This window comes from Dipodomys ordii, unplaced genomic scaffold (assembly GCF_000151885.1).
Source record: "Dipodomys ordii isolate 6190 unplaced genomic scaffold, Dord_2.0 Scaffold67, whole genome shotgun sequence".
Taxonomy (NCBI): domain Eukaryota; kingdom Metazoa; phylum Chordata; class Mammalia; order Rodentia; family Heteromyidae; genus Dipodomys; species Dipodomys ordii.
The window spans coordinates 10,368,144-10,393,940 of NW_012267283.1; the positions used below are offsets into that span (position 1 = coordinate 10,368,144).

At 45.1% G+C, this 25,797-nt stretch overlaps 1 protein-coding gene across 1 annotated transcript in view; it reads right to left on the bottom strand.

The window, feature by feature from the left end:
- Positions 1-12,058: 12,058 nt before the first annotated feature.
- Galnt12 (polypeptide N-acetylgalactosaminyltransferase 12) overlaps positions 12,059-25,797 on the bottom strand; it is a 33,595-nt gene continuing 19,856 nt past the window's right edge. The window contains exons 4-10 of the mRNA XM_013023351.1: positions 24,077-24,262; positions 22,328-22,445; positions 20,635-20,811; positions 18,809-18,940; positions 15,864-15,977; positions 14,155-14,298; positions 12,059-12,379 (exon numbers count right to left, since the gene is read on the bottom strand). Of these exons, the coding sequence (XP_012878805.1) occupies positions 12,239-12,379; positions 14,155-14,298; positions 15,864-15,977; positions 18,809-18,940; positions 20,635-20,811; positions 22,328-22,445; positions 24,077-24,262 (1,012 nt within the window). The 3' untranslated portion in view covers positions 12,059-12,238. The remainder of the gene's footprint in view (positions 12,380-14,154; positions 14,299-15,863; positions 15,978-18,808; positions 18,941-20,634; positions 20,812-22,327; positions 22,446-24,076; positions 24,263-25,797) is intronic.

A 25,797-nucleotide genomic window follows, 5' to 3' on the forward strand; every position in this document is an offset into this window, starting at 1 on the left:
CTCCAGAAGGTTGAGATCTGAAGCTAGCCTGGGCAGGAAAGTCCCTGAGACTCTTACCTTCAATAAGAGCTGGAAATTAAAAAAGCTTCAGGGACAGTGTCCAGGGCCTGAGCTCTAGACCAGGAGGGGCACATGTGCACACAAGCACACATGCACACACACAAGAAAAAGGGAAGTGGGCTCATTTATATAAACTGAATAGAGTGAGGGCAGACTTGCTTCAGGCCCAGCTGGATCCAGAGGTTCAAACCACATCATTAATATGTTTTTTCTCCTCCATCTCTTGGTTCAATTCTTCCAACCAGTCTTTCCACTTGGTCTCACAATGGTTGTACAATGGCTGCCAGAACCAATTTGAATTTTGTCCTGTCAGATTTAAATTCATCAAAACCAAATTTAAGTGTTCCTTGAGATTCACTCCCATTGGGCCAGATTAGGTCACACACTCACCCTTGAGGCAGTCACTATGGTTATGCTAATTGACTTAGGCCTGAGGATGCCTGAGCCCCATCCATTGAGCTTTAGTAGAATCTTGGAGCCCTCAGAGCAAATTAAGAGGGGTGAGTCCCATAGAAACAGCAGGAGCTCTTGCCACCAGAGTCAGACCACATCTCTCATTTGTAGGGAATGATAAATAGCAGTTTTGTGAGGAGGAACAGAAGGCTCAGGAAAGACAGGACGAGGAGTTCAAGTAAGAAAGGGTCCATGTTGACAGGATCTATGGAGAAGTGGAGGGTGCAGGCAGCCAAGCAGGGAGATATCAGCTGGAGAAGAATCTGGAACAATGCATAGGTGATAAGGGACAGGTGTAAGAAGGCTAGGGACAGTATTTACTTGGGGACCTATTCTGGATGCTCTGTCTCAGGAACGACTTGGTCGGGCCAAGCTCCTTTCTCCTACCTCTTGTTCTTTGGAACAATATGGTGGACAAGATGTTCCTGTGAGCTCAAATGAGCAGCACCCCAGCTTCCTTCTTACAAGAGCTTTATCTCTGACCCGAGATTGTTTCCTTAGTTGGCAGCAGAACCTGAATTCTATATAGTGATTTGATCATTGAGCCACTGAAAGAGATCCAAGTCAGGACCTGGAATGAGGACATGTACCAGAGTCTTGGTCCTTCTAGTGTATGCTAAAGATCACACCAGCCAACACCTCTGCAGGAGACAGAAAAGACAGACAACTCTGAAAGGGATTGCCCCTCCCTCTCCCCTGGTGACCTTTTCCATGTCCATCTTCCACATTGGAAGATATGTGAGATGTTTTCATGGGAGGAGGGGTCTCAGCAGCCCAAGTAAGTTTTGACTATGTCTGTAAGATGGCATCACCTGCCTCAGCATCCTGGTGACTTCACAAGGATGGAAAAACATGTCCAATGTCACTGTAAGACAGGGTAACAGGGTATGTGTATGTGCATGTGTGTGTGCGTGTGTGCAGGTGCACATGAATGCCCTACTGGCGCTTGAACTCAAGCCTTGGTGCTGTCTCTTAGCTTTTTGGCTCAAGGCTGGTGCTCTACCACATGAGCCACAGCTCCACTTCTGGTATTTTGATGGTTAACTAGAGCTAAGAGTCTCACAGTCTTTCCTGCTCTGTCTAGCTTTGAACTCAGCTCTTCAGAACTCAGCCTCCTGAGCAGCTAGGATTACGGGTGTGAGGTACCTTCAATATCTTTTACCTGAAAACTCTTGGTTTGTAACTATTGAAAAAACTGCCAGTGTACGACTCAAGGTCTACAGTCTTCTTCCCACCAGCACTTTGAGTTTGTTTGAGTGGAGAAGTACCAGTTAGAAACACCATGCTTCTCAGCCTTCTTGGCAGCAAAGGGGCCACATGACACTGGGCTGAGATCATGCTAATGTGGGTTACTACCCTACAAATCAGCATTCTTGCCTCTCCCACTATGAATGGATCATCAACTTTCCCATTGATGGTGGACATGAACTTTTTACCTACGAGAAAGCAAACCTCCCATCTGATCAGTTCACTCCTTCCCAGATTTGTGATACTTGCTGCTGAAGACATTCCTACCTGATGGACACAGGGAAGTTCTGGTCCCAAAACCACACCCACCTCATGGCCACCCAGCAAGAATGGGAAGGTCCCATGGGGCTCCCACAGGATCCTGAGAAATGGGGCTCAGGGGAAACCCACAGAAGGGAGGGGGGTAGAATGGCTTGGGGATGGGGCTTGGGGATTTACACATGTGGTAGCCATGAGAGGAGCTATTTCCACAGGAACAGAGATAGACCCAGCCAAATACAATAGGGAGGGAGGTATGGGAACATGAGGAAGAAACTTTTCAAGGGATTTAGCAAATAAGAGATCCTTAACCCTGGCAGGGAGATTCAAACAAGGATTAGGGAAAAAAGCCCAACGACACAGTGCAATAGAATTCCAGCTTTCTGCAGCTGGCCCATGGGGCGTAAATGCTTGAGGAAGAGTGGTGTGAGGGAGGCAGTAACCCATGGCCTACTGCAGCCTTGTTGTGTCTACAAGACCATTTGTCCTCCTGGCCTCCAGATGAAATCTCAGCTCCTCCAACCAACGTGGGAGCCTAGCCAGGATGCACTCACCTCTCTAGCCCCTCCCTATGCATAGTTTAGGGCACACTGCCTGCTAGGCCTGGCCCTGTTGCCCACCCTTGAATAGCTTCCCCACCCTCCACGGATCCATCAAGGTAGTACATGTCATCCCTCTTACAACAATCACTTCCTTTCCTAGGCTTCTCATTATGTCCACCTGGAATCAAGAAAGTCTTTTTCCCCAGGTAGAGACAGGGTCTATGTTTTCTATGTTTTCTGGTTCCATAGGGCATAGTGCATTGCTCTGGCACACTGAAGGAGCCCAGAGCCTTTGGTGAGTTGTCATAGGCTGGTGACATTCTGCCCATGCCAGGGAGATGATAGGGGAATCTGAGGGCCATGCCTGTCCCCTGGCAAGCTCAGAGCTGGCTTCAGATTGCTCAGGAAGGAAGCAGAAGCCAGCTGAGCGGCATGAGGGCTTCTTTCTTCCCCATTGCTTGCCAGAAGCTTCTGGGAGGGCAGTTGCTTCCTCTCTCTCTCTCTCTCTCTTTTTAGAATCAGAAGACATGATGATGACCAAATTTAGAAAACAACCAAAGATGAAAATACAACCCATATTTTAAAATCCATTTTGACAGCCCCACCCCTCTGAAGGGAAGGTCTGCTCTGGGCCATGTGTGGGTGAGGAATGGACCATGGGGGAAGCCATGCCACAAATTTGGGGACAGGGGACCAGGAGGCAGAGTCTACTCCTCAAAGTCAGACAAACCTACCCCATCAGCAAAACGGTGGGACCATGAAGATCTGGGGCAGAACAGAGCCAGGATGAGGACAACTGGGCCCAAATTCAAAGATGCATCTTCTAGGCTTCTTGCTTCTGCCAGAACTGGAGGCTTCTGGAAAGCTCCCAGAGACCAACACAGTGGACACACCCTCAGCATGTGATGCTATTTTTAGCACATTGTTCTACTGTATTTGGTGAGGAATACTGGAAAAAAATGGAGAGGCGAAGAGTATCGCCAGCCTTATATAACAATCACCACCAGCTACTGGGTGTGTTATATGGTTATACAAGGAGGCTTTTAAAATATTATTTCTAGCTGAGTGCTGGTGACTCACACCTGTAATCCCAGATACTCAGGAGGCTGAGATCTGAGGATTATATTTTGAACACAACCCAGGTAGAAAAGTTTGTGAGACTCTTATCTCCAATCGGAAAATCTGAGCCCTGAGCAATATAAAGCTAAGGCATAGCATGTAGGCCCTGAGTTCAAAGCTCAGTACACACACACACACACACACACACACACACACACACACAACTATTGTTTCCAGGAATTCTATACAAGTCACGATAAGTTATATTTTCCTGAGGGGGGAAATAGGCCCTTGCAAGCCATAATAAGCAAGATGATATATCTGTCGGTACAAGCGTAATGGCAGGTGTGGTATCTGAGAAGCCACTATGTCTCTGACTGCTTTAATGAAAATCAAGGGCCCAAAGCAAGAGAAGCCACATCTCCCCAAACTCAGTTCCCATCACTCAGAGGGGACCCACTCTGTCTGTTTCTCCCCTAAAATTTGGAGCTGGAGAATTACTTCCTTGGGATGGTCAAAGTAGACTATTCATATCTTTGAAAACAGAACCCAATGAAATTGGGGAAGAGTGAGTAAAGGGGTGAAGGAAGGGAGAGAAGGAGAAGGGACAGTGATAGAAAAGGTGAGACTGACTGGAATGGATGGATCTGGAACCCATCATATTAAGCAAATTAAGCCAGTCTCAGAAAGACAAAGGTTACGTGTATAAACAGATATGTAAACACATATTGGATCCTACGTAGATATGTACATGCATATATGTATGCATGTATAATATATATAATATCCATACAATCAATCCGAATAAAGTACAAGTTTGTGTGTGTGAAGCCCTTTGAACTACTATTACCATGCACTTTAACAAAAGAGAACATTAGGAAGTTGGATTGTGCCCTGTCTGGGGTAGAGGTATTGGAGAAGAAGGGGGATGAATATAAGGAGTAAGTGGAAGAAAATGAGGGAGGGAGTAATAGTGTTTAAAAAGAAATGAACTCATCTCCTTACTTATATAACTGTAACCCTCTTGTTCATTACCTTCACAATAACTTTTTTAACTTGCAAAAAAATACGTTATGTATATAGGTGAAAACAGAACAAGGAAACTTGGTAAGATTGTTTGGGAAGGGGGATGGGAGAGGAGGGACAATGATGGAGGGGTAACTCTGTTGAGGATGTATCGTACACACAAATAACATGTTAAAAGGAACCTCCCTAGTACAACCAATTGATGGTTGTCTTCTTTTTTATTTGTTCATTTATTTTAAAGGTGGCCTATCTGGGCACTAGTGGCTCATGCCTATAGTCCTAGCTACTCAGGAGGCTGACATCTGAAGATTGTGATTTGAAGCTGGCTGGGGAAGGAAAGTCCACGAGACTCTTATTTCCAATTAACTACCAGAAAACCGGAAGTGGCACTGTGACTCAAAGTGGTAGAATGTTAGCCTTGAGCAAAAGAACTCAGGGACAGCTCACAACTGACAAAAATGGAAAGGAAAAAAAGGTGACCAATATTCAATATTCAATAAAAAGCCTGGATCTAAGTTCTAAAGGGCATCCCCTTGGCGTCAAAGGCTGGGCAGGATGATTGCAGACATGCACCTAACCACAGAAGGTGAGACTCCCTGGTTATGTGTAAGGATGGAGCCTGCCTTCTCTAGTACTCTGGATTCCCCATTGGAGGTCCCTGGAATTGGACAGAGTGAGTTCTAAGCAGCTTTTGAGCTGAGAGTATCAGCCTGATGCTATAGGCCCTGATTGTCCTTCCTCCCTGGTCTGCAAGTCTCCAGGGCCCCATCGACCTAGGAAGCCTTTGGACCCCATTGTTCCACTCCTGCTTTTAATGAGGCCACATCTGGAGTGTATCTCCTCTGATCCCAGTTTTGTGCAGTTCCTCACAGCTGGGTCTCCATAAATCAATTTGTTCTGCAGACAAGTTCCCAGAATTGTCCAGAATCTGACCCAGAAAAGTCACTCTTGTTTCCCTTCGGTTTCTGCTTCCAAAAGCTGTACGCTGAGCACAATCCACTTTGGAGCTCATTTGTGCTCCAGTGTTCAGTCACAAAGGAGGAGCTGCCCCTTCCAATCCCTTCTGGGGAAGAATGGGGGAAGGACAGTGTTCCCAACTGTTCAGGGAGAAGGGTGGACTAAAATGACCCCCATGCTCTCTTGGATTCACATTTTTCCCAGGGAGAGGCACTGCAGTAGAGAAGGAAGGAGGCTTGGCCAGCATCAAGGACTATTACTCCTTCATTCTGCCCATGGCTGGCAGCACACACTTCATGAAGAGCAGCAGTCTCCATGTCCCCTCTGCCACATCTCTGGCTCCAGAGTTCTCATTCTCTCAAATGATCTACTTGTAGCTTTTTCTACTCATCCTCCATTTCTGTCCTTCTGTGAGGTTCCTGATCCTCCAATCTTTGGGGTGCTATATGCTCCCACTGTTATACCTTGGGTCATGCTCACAACCCCTCAGGGCCCAGCCTGTCCTCTCTTTGACAGAGGAAGAAATCTTTTGACAGAGGGTTAAGTGACTTGCCCCAAAATCTAAACAGCCAAACCAAATCCCCATGCAAGTCTGACCTGCTATGAATCCTGACTCTTTTCAATCTATCACACTATCCAAACCTAAACATTAGTTCTTGTTTCCCAGCCCGGCACTGCTGGCTCATGCCTGTAATCCTAACTACAAAAGAGGCTGAGATCTGAGTATTGCAGTTCAAAGCCAGCCTGAGCAGGAAAGTCCATAAGACTCTTATCTCCAATTAACCACCAGAAAATGACGTGGTACTGTGGCTCAAAGTGACAGAGTGTTAGCCTTGAGCAAAAAGAGCTCAGGGACAGGATCCAGGCCCGGAGTTCAAGCCCCATGACTGACACACATACAAACATACAACATACATACATACATACATACATACATACATAACCAGCCAGGCTCTACTTGGAGGAATTTTTAGCTTTACTTTTCATAAAAGGAATATAAGAAGTTAGGTTAAAAGCCTGAATAACTGTCAAAGTCTATACTAAAAGCAGCACTTCCCTCCGGTGTTACCTCCCTCCTCATCCTCAGATTGGACTCACCACAAGCCACCCCTTCCCCTAAATCTTTTAGCAATTTCTCCCTGGACCTGTTGACACATGTCAGATCTCATATGGTCTAGCATTCTCATGAATTCTCAACCTAAAGCCATTACTGACTTCAGATTATGAGAAAGCTTCCATCTCTTAAGCCCAGCAACTCTTTGGATCTCATAGCTTATAGCTAAACACATCATGCCCTTCCCCTCCCACCGCCTCCCAGTGTCATTTCACACTATCCAGGGGCAGCCGGAGAGTGCCTAGACCTCATGGGTGCTGGAGTCCTGCCTGCTGATTCATGCAAGTATCTCCCTCCCAGAACCACCACAGCCCAGAAGAATAGTGGAAGGAAGCTAGGACTGGCCAGCCCAGAGCAGAGGAGACTTAGGGACACATCCTCTCTGAGGAACCATCTTAGGGCAGAGAGCAAACAAGCTGGGTGGTCTCTGAGGGGACCCAAGCAATAAGGGAAACCACAACAAGAGCCATCACAGCGTCATCAGGAAGCCACCCCAGAGCAGATGGGGGAGGGTGTCAAGTGAGGGTTTCCTCTCGCTGGCCGTGGACAAGCTCGGGTCAGCTGACACGTGCTGCAGACAGGGAGGAAGGATAGATTCCTGCACCCGAAGGGAGATGAGCTTGCGACTTCTTGAAGTCCCTGCATGGTCAATGACCCAGTTTTTGCTTTCCCTTCTAATAGTCAGCTGTGTGAAGCCAGTGGGGTTTTGCCATCCTGCTTGAGTGAATAACCAGAGCTGTCTGGTGGGCACACCCATCTGGCCACTTCTCTACAGGATGCTGAAATAATGCTAAACATTTGTAAGTGCAATCTGTCTCACTGACCCCTGCCTTGCAAAAGAAAGTTCCAGATGACTCACAGAGTATTCATGACACAGCAGTTGGGACAGAACCCTCTGTCCCACGGGTACTGAACACTCGAAGCTGGCTAAGGGCTGGATGGAGCAATCACATTCATTTGGATCCAGATGTTGGGCCTCTGGCAGTGGTGCAGCAAGAATCTCAAAAGAATCTCCAAACTGAAGGATTCTCTCCTCACCCTCTGCCAATGTTTAAAGAGAAGGTGAGAGAGTAGGTGTGGCTCTACCTGGATAGTGGCCTGCCTTCACATTCAGAAGAGCAGGCCTGTCTCCAAGCAAGAATAGGCATGGTGCCTGGTCCTTGGTTCTCCTCCCTGACTTGACACTTTCCAAAGGAGTATGCTCAGCCAGAGACATAAATCAGCCCTCAACCCCTACACTCTCCAAGCCAGACTCATGAATTGTCACAATGTTGTGCAATTAGAGCCAAAGTGAGAGAGATGGCCCTCAGGAAAGAAGAGCCACAGGAAGTGAATCACCTCTCCTCCCTGAGAGGCAAGCTAGAGCAGTGACCTCAGGTGCTGTATGACCCTGTATCAGTTTCTGCCTGCTCTGAGCTCTAGCATCGTCCTCCCTCTAGGACTGGGGACTGGGGTTTGTGGGGATCAGTACCTATTACATGAGGTTTAAGTGGGTTCATCTGCAGGAAGTGCTTAGAATGGTGCCCAGTTTATAGCTATTATTATCATTATTAGTAACCACAGACAAAAGACAATAATCCTCACCTATATGGTCTCCCAAGATCAGACAAAACAAATGTACAACAAAACCTGTACAAAGAAAGTCTCAGAAGTCGTGTATAAAAGAAGAGACATTTGGGGGTGTAGCACATGAAATCTCACCAACACTAGGATACAGTCAGAGGCCAATATTTCAAACCATACTTAACAAGTACAGGAACTCCCGATATGCCAAACTATATGGCAAAGTTTTCAGAACTTCTGATCAAGGTTGGTAACTGATTGGATTTTCATCACAATACAGCAAAGCCAATTTGTAGTTAATTATTTGTTTTGGGTGGTACTGTGGTTTGAAGTCAAGGTCTTTTTTTTTTTATTATTTTTGCCTGTCCTAGGGCTTGAACTCAGGACATAGGCACTGTCCTCTCTGTGCACAGGCTCTACCACTTGAGCTACAGCACCGCTTCCAGCTTTTTCTGTTTATGTGGTACTGAAGAATCCAACCCAGGGCTTCATGCATGCTAGGTAAGCACTCTACCACTAAGCCATATTCCCAGCCCCTGAAGTCAAGGTCTTAAACCAAGTACTTTGCCACTTGAGCCATACTTTCCAGACCAAATTTTTTCTATTAGGATATTTTTTGAGATAGGGGCTCATATTTTTTTGCCCTGACCAACCTGGACTGCAATTTCCCTTTCTAAGCCTTCCTTACAGCTGGAACCACCGGTGCTTGCCATCAGCCTCTAGCTTTTATGTTGAGATGGCTCTTGTTTTTTTGTCTAGTCTAGCCTCAAATTGCAATTCTCCTTATTTCTGCTTCCTGTGTTTCTGGGGTTACAGGTATGAGCCACCACACCTGATAAACAAAGCCAATTTTTGAAGGAACAGTTTAAAAAGAGAATCCTATTTTAACATTTTAAGAAAAAAATAATAAACAAAAGCAATAAAACAAAAAAGAATAAACCAAGTTCAGGATGCTGATTACTAAAGAGAATGGTGTTAGGTATTAAACCCTAACTTGTGTGAGCTCCAGCAAAATTCCTCTTTCACCAGCCTTAATTTCCCCATTAGCTACATTTGTACCATGTGGCCTTCCAGATCTCCATCTCTGGTTTGGTGGGTGTTCTGTATTTAATTTATTCTGTGTGTGTGTGTGTGTGTGTGTGTGTGTATGCACACGCACGCGTGTGCAGTTCTTGGGGCTTGAACTCAGGGCCTGGGTGCAGTTCCTGAGCTTTTTTGCTTAAGGCTAGTATTCTACCACTTGAGCCACAGCACCATTTCCTGGTTTTTGGTGGTTAATTGGAGATAAGAGTCTCTTGGAGAGGAGGTGAGGCGGGGTGAAAGGCTGGATGCTCATGGTTCACACCTGTGATCTTAGCTACTCTGAGATCTGAAGATCATGGTTCAAGCCAGTCTGGGCAAGAAAGTCCATGAGACTCTTATCTCCAATTGAGCACCAAAAAAGTGAGAAGAGGATCTCTGTCTCAAGTGGTAGAGCATTAGCCTTGAGCAGGACAATGCCCAGGCCTTGAGTTCAAGCCCCAGGACCGACACAAAAAATAAAACAGTAACAAAAAAATAGTCTCATAGACTTTTATCTAAACTGGCTTTGAACCTTCATTCTCAGATCTCAGCTTCTTGAGTAGCTAGGATTATAGGCATGAGCAAATGGTGCCTGGTATGGCTTGGGGGACTTTTTAGATGAACAAATTTGGATAGCACATTTGCATTGTTACATTTTCTGAGTTCATACCACCCTCTACTGTGATGCACAGGAAGTTCCCCATGTGTCGGGCCAGCCAGACAGAGCCTTCTCTTTCTCATTGTCACTTGAAGATCCTACTACTCAAAATAGGGTCCACAACCCAGAAACACAGCATCCCTAAGAGCTAGTGCGACAATTATAATAAAAGGTCCCACTTAGATCTGCTGGACCCAATCTTGCCTTTTAACAAGGTGCCCAGACACCCCCCCAGAGTCCTCACACTCAAAGCTGTTTAAGAAAGACAGGATGAGAAGCTGGTAGAACACATATATTAACTAAAAAGGCACTCAGTCCATACAGAAACCCAGAACTAACCCAAAGAAATCAAAATAATCCTTTCTAAAATGACACAAAAGAAGCTTGTTGTGTGCTCAAGATTTGGGTTTTGTTTTTGAGAATTTTTATGTATTCAAGATAGAATCTTCAGGGGTGGTGTTGGGGGGATGGGAGTTTTGATTCAGGCTTCATGCTTGCTAGGCACGAGCTCTACCACTTGAATCACACTCCAAGCCTTTTTCCTTGATATAGTCAATTTTTTCAGACAGGGTCTCAAGTTTATACCAAGGGCTGGCCTTGGACTGTGATCCTCCTACCTACAGCACCCAAGGAGCTGGGTGACAGATGTGCACCCCCACATCTGGTTTACTGACTGAGAACTGAAGCATAGAGTAGGTAAGAAATGAGTTGTTTGTGAGTAACTGACTCAGAGGAGAATGTGTGAAAAAGCCAGAGACAAGAGATGACTTTTAATCAATCACATTAGCCTTCTTCCTTTCCCCTCTAACTGGTACAGAAATGCAGCTCTGCAGTCTATACTGTCACAGTGACTACATCAAGCTGGATCTCAGAGCTGGCCTGGGACAATCAGACACCCATGACTAAGAGCTGCCACCTCAGCTGCTGCATCAACAAAATCTAACATCGTGTGAATGACAAAATATGATCAATGATTATTCATTGATCTGAAAAAGGACTTCATAGAGAACATCAAACTTTTCCCTGACTCTACCGCATGACAGTAATTTTAAAATGATATAAACAGCAGGGCTCACACCTGTAATCCTAGCTACTAAGGATGCTGAGATCTGAGGATAGCGGTTCAAAGTCAGCCCGGGCAAGAAAGTCCGTGAGACTCTTATCTCCAATAAACTGGAAGTGGCACTGTGGCTCAAGCGGTAGAGTGCTCACCTGAAGCTGAAGAGCGCAGGGACATTGCCCAAGCCCAGAGTTCAAGCCCCATGACCGACAAAAAAAAAGTATATACACATTGTGTGTATGTGTGTGTGTGAGTGTGTGCATGCAGGTGTGCCAGAACTGGGTTTACATTCAGGGCCTGGGCACTGTCCCTTAGCTTTTCCACTAAACAATGACACTCTACCACTTGAGGCATAGCTCCACTTTTGGCTTTTCGCTGGCTAAGTGGAGGTAAGAGTCTCATGGACTTTCTTGCCTAGGCTAGCTTCAATCTCAATCCTCAGATCTCAGCCTTCTCAGTACTAGTGCCTCGCAAAACATTCTTTAAATAATTACTAAAAGCAACCAACAACCCTCCACTAGGCATTGCTACTAGTCTACTCTCCAGTTCATGTTATCTGGGTAAATCATATTGTTTCCTTGATATTTCAACTTCGGATAGTTTCCTTCAGCCAACAAGAACATTATAGCATTCTAACTGTAATAGCAATGCACAAGAAAAAAATCCTTTAATAATAAACATGATCTATCTCGATGGCCTACAAAAATGATCACAATGTTGCTAGTGTCCATCTCTCCACATTGAGAAAATGCCAGCCTATCCCAAACCAAGGGTTGATCAAGTTGTGTAATCACAAATATCTTTATACCTGGGAATCCACCAATGTAAAATACTTAGCGCTTTTTTTTGCTAGTGATAATAAAAGGCACATCAGTAGAATCTGTCTTCTGATAGAAAAATAATATAAGGCTTTAATTTTCCCAGTACCAAGAGTTAACATCTAATGGTTACTCCTGGAAAATGGGGTTTGAGCCAAACATTTTAAAAAGTTTTCAAAATCAGTACAAAGCTTATTCACATTTTACTAAATCCAACAACATCCTCACAAATGGAAAAATGATTTCCTTGGAAAAGGACAGCAGTCTGTGTGTGGTAGGCTCTGGCCCCAGCATGGCTAAGTATTGGCTGGTCACAGGGTCCGGGCCTTCGATGGGCATCTTCCTTGGCACAGGGCTGCTCTATGACATGTTTTCCTTGAAGAACCACTTCTGATGATCAGAGTTGGTGCATTCTCGTAAGAGTGGCACAAAACTGTTGCTGGAATCCTTATTCACAGCCTGGACACATTTCTTGGACTGTTCATGAACTAAGGAACCATCCTACAAATGATAACAGACAATGGATGTTCAAGACAATTACACATGGCTCCTCAGGAAAAAATCTCTTTTCAAATAGGTTCTGAAGAGCTTACGTTGTGGTTTTTATCATTTAAAAAAATCTGTTGCTAGCTAAGTATTTTCCATGCAAAATGTCAACTCAAGACAGTCACTGTGCGTGCGTGCGTGTGTGTGTGTGTGTGTGTGTGTGTGTGTGTTTGCGCGCACGCACACACACACGCACATGCACCAGGAGAACCAGGCATGTACAGCCCACTAGTGTGGGGCTAAGGGTGCCACCTGCTGGCTCCTCTGGGCACCTGTCAGAACTTCTAGCTCATTCCTACAGTATTACTGAAGAAATCAGAGCAAAGAACCTTTCTTTAACTTCTCTGAGGTCAACCAATCTCTTATGTATTTAAAGAAAGCCACGAAACTTGGCCAAAGTCCCAATTCAGCCACAAGCTGGTTGGGTGAGAGAGGGCAAGTCTGGCCACTGGCCTGACCTGGATACTGGGATGGGTAAGGAGCAGAGGGCTGGCTCTATGATGGCCAGTTCCCACACAGAGGATGATGGCCTTCTGTAACGGCTTCCTCTGCTGTTGTAGCTCCTCACTCTGGCGAAGCTAGCTTGATAAGCTTCTCCCCAGCCCTGGTATTTCCCTTGTCTCTCCATGACTAACTTAATCAAGAATCTGCAGCAAAAAAAGCAGAAGGAATAGGCTTGCCTGTTCCAAGGGAAGAGAAGCCTCCAAAACCAAAGTAGATACAAAACAATTTAATATCAGGAATCTGAAAAAAAGCCTTCCCAGCACTCCTAAAAGGCCATCAGAGAACTTAAAAATAGATAAAGTAACCATTTGCCCATCCTTCTAAACAAATACACTTCTCCTTAAAAGGTCACTGAAATTCATGGAAAAAGTATTAATCTGGTTTGATCAAACCAACTTTATTGCTTCTAGCTTATATTACTTCTCCTCGAGAGCACACCACAGGGAGAAAGAGCTGAAGAAAGAGAACCACAAATTTGTAAGGTATATGTAGTCTTTTTCCTTCTAATTTTCTTATACCAAATAGCCCTACGGTGGTGGGCTCTTCTGGGCAGGCAGCAAATTCCATTGCTAATTAGAAAATTTTCTTACAAGAAACATATTCCAACTCCGATGTACTTAGGACTCACCCATTTAACAGAAGATTTTAATGTTTTGTCAAATTATGTTCTTTGGATTTATTTCTTCAAGTACTTTTTAAAGTTCTGTCACAGGCTTGCTAGAAACCTAGTAACAACAGTGGCCTTCCAGGTCTACTCCAAATCCAGGTACTTGGAAAGCCAGCTCTGCCCCAGAGATATATTCCTGGCTATAACACCATATATAAGTAACAGCAAGTCTCTGAGGAGGCTGGCAACTTCCAAAGACAAATATGCTTCTGATCAAGTTTCAAAGATCACTTCATATCACATTCTCACTAGAGTGAGAAAAGCTGCTATAATCATGTCTATTTTAGATCTAGGTGGAATGAAGCTCAGAGAAGCGCAGTGACTTCATAACCTGCTTTTGAACTTGTATCCTGACCCCTTGGCTGTTTGTGTCACTTCATTCCAACCCCATTTCATCTGCACCCATGTGTAAGGGTTCTGCAGCTCATGGTCAAAAGCATTAATGTCACCTGGTGTAGAATACCTTGACACTATGCACCCCATGCCTGCAATCCACTGGAACACACTTCACACTCCTCAACAGCCCAGGCTAATGGCTGTTAGGTTGGCACTTACTGACCTCAAGGATAAACTTCTGGTTCTCGGGGACAGTCTCTTTACAGAGCTGCATGATGAGGACATCGGTTCCTACTTCCACAGCGATGCACCCCTCTGGCTGGCGAGTGTTATAGCGTATCTCTTTCTGGGAAGTATACTCGAAAAACTAAAATCAGGGTGGAAAATACATGTCAGTTATTCCCTGATGTGGTATACCTAGAACTTACCTACAGCACTTGGGCAAATTCTGGTTTCTGCCCCTAACCACTTCCACAGAGGGTGTCAGGGTTTCTTCTATCTGAGATGATGAAGCCTAGGAAGCTGGAATTTGGGGATTTGTTGAGGGAAGGGCTGGTACTGGGGACTTGAACTTTGGGCCTAGGAGCTATCTCTTAGCTCTTTTGTACAAACCTGGCACTTTTATGAGTTAAGCTATGTCGCTCAACTTCTGGCTTCTTGATAGTAAATTGGAGATAAGAGCTTCACAAACTTTCCTGCCAGGACTGGAGTCTGATCTTGATCCTCAGCTCTCAACCTCCTCAGTAAGCTAGGATACAGGCATGAGCCACTGGCACCTGGCAATTTTTTGTATGTTTTGACAAGGCACCTGTCCGCCCTCCTCCAACACAGGTCCCTATAGAGTACTATCAGGGTAGGTAAGGCTAAGAAGACCAGCTTGAAGGAACACTGCTGTAAAAAGGGCCAACAAGCCTGACTGACTTAAGGTGTTTGCAGAGGTCTAAATTATGGAAGCTTATTGAAGACCATGAGATGGCTATGGTGAACTTGGGCTGGGCACTGAGTAGAAGAAAACTCTCCAGCCCTGTCTGCAGGTGTCTTGACACTCCTCAGCAGAAAAGCTTTTACACTTCCACAACCACCTTTTCCCTTCCCTGACTCTTCCAAGAGCCTCACCCTGGTAGGTCTACCTGCTTTCCTGGCCCAGGCTGCTGTCCTGGTTCCCAAACAACCCTAGCTGAGCCTGCCCTACCCTACTCTGCCCAGCTTGACTTGTACCACTCCATCTAGAAAGTTCCACCTGGAGCCCACCTCAGGCAACTTCCATCAACACTGTTCTGCAGTGTGGTGCTAGGTATCAAAGCCTGGAATTTCATTTCAGAACCGATTCCAAGGGAATCATGGAAAAATGCAGAGCTGCTGTTGCTTTTCTTCCTTCTTTCTGACCAAAGATGTTAGTGTCAGAGTTATTTTCAATGGCAAAAATAGGGAGGCAAACAACCAGTTAATTCAACAGAAATATAGACACACAAAATAGCAATAGTATGTACGTGTTATGTGCAGGCTCTGGGTGGATCCCCAGCACTTAAGAAAAAATAAGAAACTATCAGGAGTGATATTCTCAAAAGTCATGGACCAATATAAGTATGATCAAGTTAATGGCATTATAAAGCATACAGATATCAAAAGTTTAACCTAAAACCTGGGTAGAAATACATCTTCATTTTAATAGTGGTCTCTCTGGCTTCTTTATTTTATATTTCCCCCATGTTCTATGATGAGTGCATATTACTTCTAAAGCAAAAAAAAACTAATTAAAAATATTTTTCAGTGCTGGGGACTGAATCTGGAGTCTCCCATCTGGAAGGCAAGTGTTCTGCCACTGAGCTAGCCATCAAGCTCAGAAAAAAGTCAAGTATTAATTAAAAAAAAAAAAAAGCACAAACCCAGAGCTTTGCCCTCCTCTCTCCCTTCCAAGGTCCACACACCTACCTGGTTCTGGCCTGTCCCATGACAAGGGTACAGAATAACCTGGTACCCTTCAATCTGGTTTTCATCAGGAGGGTTGTAGTCTAAGCAGTGTCGTTTTAGTCCTTTGTTCTGGAGCTAAACAAAACACAAAGGTGAAATTCCCATCTAGATTTCTACTGGATTAATAGATTCCCACCCCAAGGCTCCGTGAGAAGGGAGGGAGGGAACAGCAGAGAGCAGAATGGGGCTGGGGCAGGGGACCCTCCTTCTTGCCCAGCACATTGCCTAGTCTCCCCATGTTCTCCTATTCTGCACAATGCAGGAATCTTTACTCCACCAGCAGATGCTGAACCTGGGCATCTGAGACCTGACCATTTTCAAGACAAAAAAAAAAAAAAAACCTCACATCTCACTAGGTGCAGATGGCTTAAGTCTGTAATACTAGCTACTTAGGAGGCTGACATCTGAGGATTGAGATTCTTGTCCCCCAGCTGGGGCAAGACAGTCTGGGATATTCTTATCTCCAATAAACTACCAAAAAAGCTGGAAGTAGATCTGTGGCTCAGGGGTAGAGTTCCACCCTTGAGTGAAAAAGCTAAGGGAAAGAGCCAAGGTTCTTTCAAGCCCCAGTACCTGCAAAGAAAGGGAAAAACAGAGTGGGGGAGAGGGGAACAGAGAGAGAGGGAGGGGGGAGGGAGGGAGAGAGAGGGGGAGGGAGAGAGAGGGAGAGAGGAAAAGAGAGAGGGAGGGAGGGAGAGCAGGGAGGGGAGAAGCTTGTATCTCTAGTTGTCAGCAGCAGCCTTAGTGCTGCACTGGTCCAAGTACGTTGAGGTTATGGCCTTGAACCAAGAATAAAGACTAATTAAACCAAGCTGGTGACTTATCGATACAAAGAAAAAAGATTTTTAAAATGACTTCAGAAGAAATAACTGTATTGCAAAGTTCAAAGAATTCATAAATGTTATAGGCCATAATAGACAATTTGCCCCATGAAAGTTAGAATGTGTTTGTGACTTTAACTACGCATCATTATCCCACAATACTGTGAAATTTGGGAAATTATGTAATCACTTAATCACAATAAAGAATTTGAAAAAAAATGACTTCAGAGCAAAGAATGCTTGCTAGTAAAATATATTTAACAATCAGAGCAAAGAAATCTTAATTCTCATTCAGTGTACAGTGTATTGTAATACTATACTGGAGTTTGAACCCAGAGCTTTGAGTATGCAGGACAAGCACTCTACCCCTAGCCTCCTCACCCCTTTTTTTTTCTTTTTGCCAGTCCCGGGGCTTGAACTCTGGGCTTGGGTGCTATCCCTGTGCTCTTCAACTCCAGGCAAGTGCTCTAAGGCTTAAGCAACAGCGCCTCTTCTGGTTTTCTGGTGATTTATTGGAGATCAGAGTCTCACGGAGTTTCCTGCCTGGGCTGGCTTTGAACAGTGATCCTCAGATCTCAGCCCCTTGAGTAGCTAGGATTACAGTCTATGATACCATACCTGGATTAGACTGTTGTCTTGAAACTATTTTAAATACATTTTAGAATAAAGCAGTAGTTGTGATTGTATTATTAGAAACCAACCAGGTGTCAGTGGTTCACATCTGTAATTCTAGCTACTCAGGAGGCTGAGATTCCAGGCTAGCCCAGGCAAATAGTTTGTAAGACCCCATCTCAGGCCAGGTGCTGATGGCTGATGCCTGTAATCCTAGCTACTCAGGAGGCTGAGATCTGAGGATGGAAGACAACCTGAGTAGGAAAATCCATGACATTCTTATCTCCAAATAACCAGCACAAAGCCAGAAGTGGAGCTGTGGCTCAAGTAGTAGAGTGCCAATCTTGAGTGAAAGCTCAGGGACAGGGCCCAGGACCCATCACAATCAATATCTAGATGAAATAGTGTGTGTCTGTCATTCCAACTGTAGCAAAAAGCATAAAACAGGAAAGTGTGGTCCAGACACAAGTCTGAGCAAAAAGGCACGTTCCTATCTCAAAATAATCAGTAAACAAACAAGCTGGTGGTATAGCTCAGCTGTACACCACTTGTCTAACAAGCATGAGGGCCCTGAGTTCAAACCTCAGTATCATTTTAAAAAAGGAAAAAAAATAGGAAATAAGGTGCCACAGTCCAACACCACACATGGTTTTTGCTTGGATCTCCACTGGAATCTGACTACCACTTAAAGAGAAAATTTGAAAATTCATGGGCATATTAATTGGAACCAGATAGAAAGAAATTGGTGTTTATTTGATTGCATATGATAACAGTCTGCACATTTGTACATAATATGTAAAATTTACAAAGATGTGTAATGAAGTGCATAGGGGTAAAATTATAAAGAGGAAACAGCATGGAGGAATGGGGAAGAAGTAAGGCAAGAAAACCCCAATCTTGACTATTCTAGAAGTACAGAGATGGAACTCAAACCACTCTCTCTGCATCTCTTATGTTTGAACATTCTGTTGTATTTACTGGAGACTTCCAGAATGGAACTGCAGCGCTTCTGAGCAAAACAGCAGAGAGGAGGCCCCTCTAAGACTGTGTGATTTACAGCAACACCCAAATACACTAGGCGTGCTTAGCTGAGCTCATTAGAGAAACATTTGTTTTTTTGGATGTGACTCTCCTACCCCCACCCCTGCCTTTGTGCACTCCAAAGCTGGGGATTCCTAACTGCTCATAAGGTGGCAGCAAAAACTAATATGTGGGATCATGGAGGAAGCCTCAGCCTCCTCCTCATCTAGAACATGAGAGGCTCACATTTACACTGGAATTGTCCAGACAACTTCCAGATCTGACATTTTGGATCCTAAGCCCAGATACTCATGGAGAGCAGAAGCACAGGGGATGACAAAGTGAAAGGACATGGGAATGGGGGAGGCCACAGTCCCCAAGAAGGAGTTTTTCTTTCCCAGCACCCATCACTCAGATGTGAGAATGTCAAGCCACCACGGCTGCACAGCTCACCATCCCGAAGAAGCCAGGCCTGTCCTCAGGCACGCGCAGCTCTGGGTACACGGTGTCCAGGAACCACTTGAAGTCTTTACACTGGAGCTTGGCTCGGAGCTGCCTCCTCTCCGACACATCCCCAAAGGGCTCCTGAGAATCCACAGCACAGTGAGTCCCTGCAGGTTCCAGGGCTTCCTAGCAAAGCCGGACTTCACTGATGCTCACTCACTACCAAACAGCACCCTGATTTTCCTGAGCATCTACAGTGTGCTGGGCCACGGGGGTCCAGGGTCTGTATGGTGGGGTCTGTGGGGAGCAAAGCGACAGAGCTGAAATCTTAGCACCCACAGAGACACCTCTGCCATGCAGCAGAGAAGAGGTGGACTGGCACACTGTCAGGATGCCCCGTGCCCCATCTTCTATAGCATCATACATGTCAAGGAAAGGTGTCAGTGTGGCCCAGCCATGCTCTAGGTCTCTGTCTGGGAATGGAATGGGGAGAAGAAGCCACTGGAGCTCTTGGACAGTTCATCAGAAATAGGAAGATGACTCTGAGGGGAGACCAAAGACTTTCAATGAAAAGACAAGGACACTGAGCCATAACTTTCACCTACAGAACTGGTCCTTAGCTCCCACCCACAGCTTGTGGATGCAGTCATGCTGGTTACAAAGAGGAATGTCACAATATGTATAACCCTACCTGGCACGCAACCTGACAGAAGCCAGACTGGCTATGATGTAATAGTCGAGCCCCCATCTTTACTGGTGCTATCTATACAAATTCATCTACCTGCTAAAACTTATTTATAACCCCCAAATAAATACCCATTGACATTCACAGGAAAAAAAACAAAAAACAAAATTTGTTCCATGTTCACGATCCTAAGCAGGATAAAAGACAACAGTCTGCCTCTTGTTTCAGCACACTGTAAATACAGGTCATTTTCATCGTCTACTGGGGGCCATGCATTTCACCCTTTTTGGAGTAAGCATCTCACAGATTTTCCTGCCTGGATTGGCTTTGAAACTTGATCCTCAGATCTCAGTCTCCTGAGTAGCTAGGAATACAGCTGGGACTTTACTTTTAAAACCACTCCCCAGCCATAATGCTGAAGTGTTGTCTTGTATTTATTCCTAAGGACAAGAAGATTGTGATATGCTTTATAGAGAAAACACAGGTGTTAGGTGGGCACAGTAGGCATGAGTTACTGTGCTCTTGATCATGGTTCAATGGGAAGGAGTCAGTGATGTATATTAAATAATACACAACTCTTTAAACATTGTGTGTGTGTGTGTGTTTGATGATTCTGGGGTGTGTGTGTGTGTGTGTGTGTGTGTGTGTGTTTGATGATTCTGGGGCTTAAACTAAGAACCTGGGCACTGTCCCTGAGCTTTTATGCTCAAGGCTAGCACTCTACCATTTGAGCCATGGCTCCACTTCTGGCTTTTTGCTGGTTAATTGGAGATACGAGTCTCACAGACTTTCCTGAGCCTCCTAAGTAGCTAGGATTACAGGCGTGAGCCACCAGTGCCCAGCTTTAAACATCTTTAAACATGCATAAAACTGTATTTATTGGTTGACAAAACCATCATGAGTAAGTCCAGCAGAAACCTAACCCTGCCCTTCCCCTTGGAGTAATGGCACGAACTCCATGTTGGCTACTGGAAGTAGTATGAATTGACTGTATGTGATTATTGCAAATGCAGGAATGAAGTTTTCTCATGCTCATATCCTAAGACCTAGTGTGTCCCCCTATTTCAGAAAGTGAATCAACTATGTTGGGGAGACCAGAATCGGCTGCAACGTTGATGAGGCCACAGGGTATGTGATGGCTGGAACTCACCATGCGAGCATGGGGGTTTCGATGGTAGTAGATCTCCTTATATTCATCCATCCACACTTCAGCTGCACGGACGCTGTTGGCCAGAGCCTTGCTGCGGGAGTAGGGGGCTTGTTTGGGGAAAACGTGGCCAACGTGGGAGCAGGGGTGTATTTCCAGGGTCCCACCACACTGCCAGATCTGTGCACAGAGTGGAAGAGAAGTCTGTCCACAGAAGTCACATTCAGTCTCCGTGGGAACAAAGGCGACTTTCCCAGCATGCTCTCATGACACAGGAGACAAGCAAAGTACAAGAAAGCAGCACCAAAGACAAACAAAAGCCATCAGAGCCAAGACCCCGAAGTCCATTACCAGTGCTCTAACACTCATGCACTTGATTTGTGGAGGTCCACAGACATCTTGCTGGCAACCCAGTTACTCCGCACATAAAAGGAGGCTTGATTACCTGATCGCCTAGCCACAGAAGATAGGAAAGCAGCAAGGAAGGGGAGAGTTGGAAGGGACAAAGGAAGAGCTTCTAGAAGCAGGTAGAGCAGCCTGACACCTGAGAAAGAGGTAGAAAGACCATTAGAGGGACAACCAAAAGTCAATGACATAGTCGCCGAAGGGACACGAACACCTCATTTTTGCAAGGACAACACAAATCAATGTCACATTTGGAGGATTTTGTTGTTGTTGTTTTGTTTAGGGGACTTAAACTTAGGTCCATGATGCTCTTGCTTGGACTTTTTGCTCATGGCTGATGCTCTACCACTAAACTACATCTGGATTCTTTGTTTTTTTTTATTGGACAACTGGAGATAAGAGTCCCATAGATTTGTCTGCCCGAGGGCTGATTTCAAACTGCACTTCTCAGATCTCAGCCTCCAGTGGTACCCCAGCTGTATTTGCTGTTTATAATTCACAGTTTTGAGTTCTCTATGAAGATCTCATCAAAAAATAAAATATTATTAAAGACCAAAGAGTTTTATTTTTGTGGCAGTGGTTGTAGGGATGGAGCTCAGGGCCTGCACTTGGTAGGCAAGTGGTCCACAACCTGAGTCAAATCCCTGGCCCTCTTGCTTCTAGATTATTTTTCAAATCATGGCTTCAAAGGGGCTAGCCTTGAACCATCCTCCTATTACCTCTGCCTCTGGATTATCTGGGATTATGATTGTACACCACCACATCAAGCCCAAGATCTAAGTGACATAAAAATGTAAAATTCCTGGGACTCTGGACTCTTTAACACATTTTCTAACAGTTCTCATATGTGTCCAAGTTTGGAAAGCACTGTGCTAAGGAAGAGGTCACTTCAAGACACTCTAGTAAAGACTCCAGCAGACAAGAAGAGGAGGGAACTACATAGGGGCCTGTGCTGCTAACTGTGTGACCTTGACCAAGTCAGAATCCTTTCCCCAGTCTTGCTTCCTTCTGTTGACCTGGAGAGGAAAAGTATACAACATGCAGGACCCTTTACACCCCATGGCTTCAAAAGCATGTTTTGTAAACAGATAAAAGAAAATTAGCAAGCTTTTATAAGAGATGTGTCACACATCACTATCATAGGCAGGCTCTCTGGGCGAACTGACCATGTAGAAAAAGTCTACCAGTGGATCTTATAGTGGATCTTACAGTGGATCCTGTCATTCAGAAAGAGACAGAGACAGAGAGAACAGATTAATAAGGAATCCAAAGAAATGACTGGAATACTTACCCTAAAGGAGAATTCAAGGTTCTCTCCTCCCCAAACTTCCATTCCTGTATCGTAAGACCCCAGATATTCAAAATAGTTCTTATTCACAGCAAACAGTCCCCCAGCCATTGTTGGAGACCTAGAAGAGCATAGATCTGTAATTCAGTATAAGCAACAGGAAACCATCATAGGTATCTGGCTAAGCCATTTTCCCACCTCTAACCCTCTGGTCCATTCATCCATCTCTCTCTCTCTACCAGTTTTGCCCTGCCCTGCACTGAGATGGACCCAGAGGCACAGATGTACCCACAGGCCCTTCCCTGGGAGGCTCATAGACAGACACCATACCAGATAAATCCTATCATGGCCCATGCCTTCATGGGCACTCAGAAGACTGCAAAGGGCAGGGAGGGAGAGGCTAGGGTTCCTGGAGGAAATGAGTTCTGTAGGAAGAAGAGGAGCTGGCCAATTGGAGAAGGGAATAGCACTCCAAAATGGATAAGGGCTCAAGGGTAGGAGAAACCCATGTACTTTCATTTGTTCACTTTGTTTTGTTGTGTTGTCAGTCATGGAGCTTGAACTCAGGTCCTGGGTGGTGTTCCTGAACTCTTTTTTGCTCAAGGCTAGCATTCTACCTCTTTGAGCCATGGCTCCACTTCTGTTTTTTTTGTGGTTAACTGGATATGAGTCTCACAGACTTTCTTGCTCCTGTTGGCTTCAAACTGCTATCTTCAGATCTCAGCCTCCTGAGTAGCTAGGATTATAGGTGTAAGCTACCATCGCCCATCTGTTTACTCATTTTTGTTATGTGGATCTGAAACTCAAAACCAGAGCCTCACACATGCTCAGCAAGTACTATATCACTGAGATGCTTTGAGATAACAGGAAACAGGAATAGGAAACAGGTATATATGCCTAGCATCTGTGAAGCACTGGTTCAATCCCAGCTCCACAGAAAAAGAAACAAGAAAAGTCAAACCCCTATTTAAAAATTAAATAAATTAGTCAGGCAGGTGTAATCCTAGATACTCAGGAGGGTGAGATATTAGGATCATGGTTCAAAGCTGGCCTGGGCAGGAAAGTTCATGAGATTCTTATCTCTTATCTCCAATTAAGTACAAAAAAAAAGCCTAAATACAGGGACAGTGTTCAGGCCCTGAGTTCAAAAGCCCTAGCACCAGCGCACACACACACACACACACACACACACCAACCACAACAGAGCTATAGCCCTGCAAATGTGGCTTAGTAGTAGAGTGCCTGCCTAGCATACATGAAGCCCTGGGTTCGATTCCTCAGTACCACATAAACAGAAATAGTGCTATGGCTCACATGGTAGAGTGCTAGCCTTAGGCAACAGAAGTTCAGAAACAGTGCCAGACCCTGAGTTCAAGCCCCAGAACTGACCAAAAACAAAAAAGTAGTAGTAGTAGTAGTAGTAGAGCTATGGCTCAAAGTAGTAAAGTTCTAGCCTTGAGCACAAAATCTTAAACTCAAAGACAGCGTCCAGGTCCTGAATTCAAAAACTCCAGGATTGGCATGAAAAAAGTTAAAATTAAAAAAATATATTTAAAATATAGTGATATAAAATCTACTTTCATAGCAAAAGTATTTGGTAAAAATAAGCATATACCCTGGGAGGTGTCTGTGGGGAAAGTCGGAGGGCGGGAGGGAAGGGAGAAGATGACCACTGACTATCCCTCTGAAGCCTCACTTCTGTCATCAGATGTGATAAGGATCAAAGACATGAGTCCCTGGAAGCAGCCTGACCTGATGACGTCGATGGGGGAACGCATCTGTATGCGCTCCCGATCAGGAACCACGTGCCACGTGAACACCAGCCGCCAGTCGAAGCCACCAATCTGGGGCTCCCCAGAGTTGCCCAAGTACTCGAAGGTATTCCAGTCAATCACATCGATCACAGGGCACACCACCGCCGACTCCTTCTCGTAGATCCTGCCAACACCCAACACAGACCGTCTTTCCTCCTGGACGGCTGGCAGGACAGCCAGGAGATGAGAAGATTCCATGCCTGTGTCAGAGAGCTGCTGCCCTTATCCAGGGGTCTGCAGCCACGTCAGGCTCCGGCAGGGGCCTCCTTGGGGAACACTGGGGAAGTCCCGTGGCTTCCATCTTCTCTCTCTACAGACATTCTGGCTAAATTTGAATCTTTCTGGAGGAATCAAAAGTAACTTCGAAAACAAGCCAACTTTCAATTTCTCAGGTTTCATCACAGTTACCATCCTAAGGTCAAGAAAAGGTTATCTCACACCAGGTGCGGGTGGCTCATGCCTGTAATCCTAGCTACTTGGAAAGCTGAGAGCTGAGGATTGTGGTTCAAAGCCAGACTGGGCAGACAAATTTGAGAGATTCTTATCTCCCATTAACCACTAAAAAGTCAGAAGTGGAGTTCTGTCTGAAGTGGTTAGAGTAGTGGCAGCTATGAGTGAAAAAGGCAAGTGAGAGCAAAAGCCCTTGATTTCAAGACCCAATATGAGTACAAAAAAAGAAAAAAAAAAGAGAAGGAAAGAAAAAAGAAAAGAAATGGTTATTTAAATACCCCAATCAAAAGGTCAGCTTTGCAGTTAGAAATTCTAATCCTTAAACAACTTGTTTTTCCCCATCTCCTCCACAGATTATACCGACATCAAATATAGTGAAAGCAGGGGTTATACTGTGGGGGAGGGACATACAAAGCTACAAAGAGATAACCTTATAAATGAGTTAGAAACAAATGCATGAAAGAAAAAAACACTTAAATACATATCTAAGGGTTCATTTTCCTAACATCACATTATCTGACCTTTCCTGTGGACCCGATGCAACTATGAGAAGTACAAGTTGTCATGTCAAAAACGAACTCTACAACTTTGGTGGGGGGGGGGGGTTGGGGGGGGGGGGGGCCAGGGAGAGGCTGGGAAGGGATGTGAAGGGTAAACAAAGGAGGAGGCTGCAATGCTTGATAAGAAATGTACTCATTATCTTGCCCATGTAATTGTAACCCCTCTGTACAGTATGTTTACAAAAAATTAAAATTAAAAAAAAAAGAAATTCTAATCCTGTCCTAATTCCTGCCCTTAGTCCATCCCCGCCCCCTCCCCCACCAAGGCCTCAAAGCCTCTGACATCCTGGTCACACTGGATTAACAGCTACACAGGGTTAATGTAAGGATTCCTGAGGGAATGTTGGCAAGGTGACCTGACCCTGGGTCTGCCCCGTAAGGGAAGACCAGACAAAAACCTTTGCACCATCCTCTCCCTCCAGGAGGGTTACTGGTTTGCCAGCCTGGTCCTGCCTTCCCCATGCACAATCAGGAGCCTGTGGAAAAACTGAGACACTGGAGGAAGTGGTGGAAGGCAACAAATAGAAGAGAATCAGGCCCCATGGTGAAGGGAATGGGGTGTAAGGACAGAGCCACATGATGGCTTTCATGGAACCTTCCTCCAGTTAAAAAAATAATGTATTTGGGGCTGGGAAGATGGCTCAGTGGT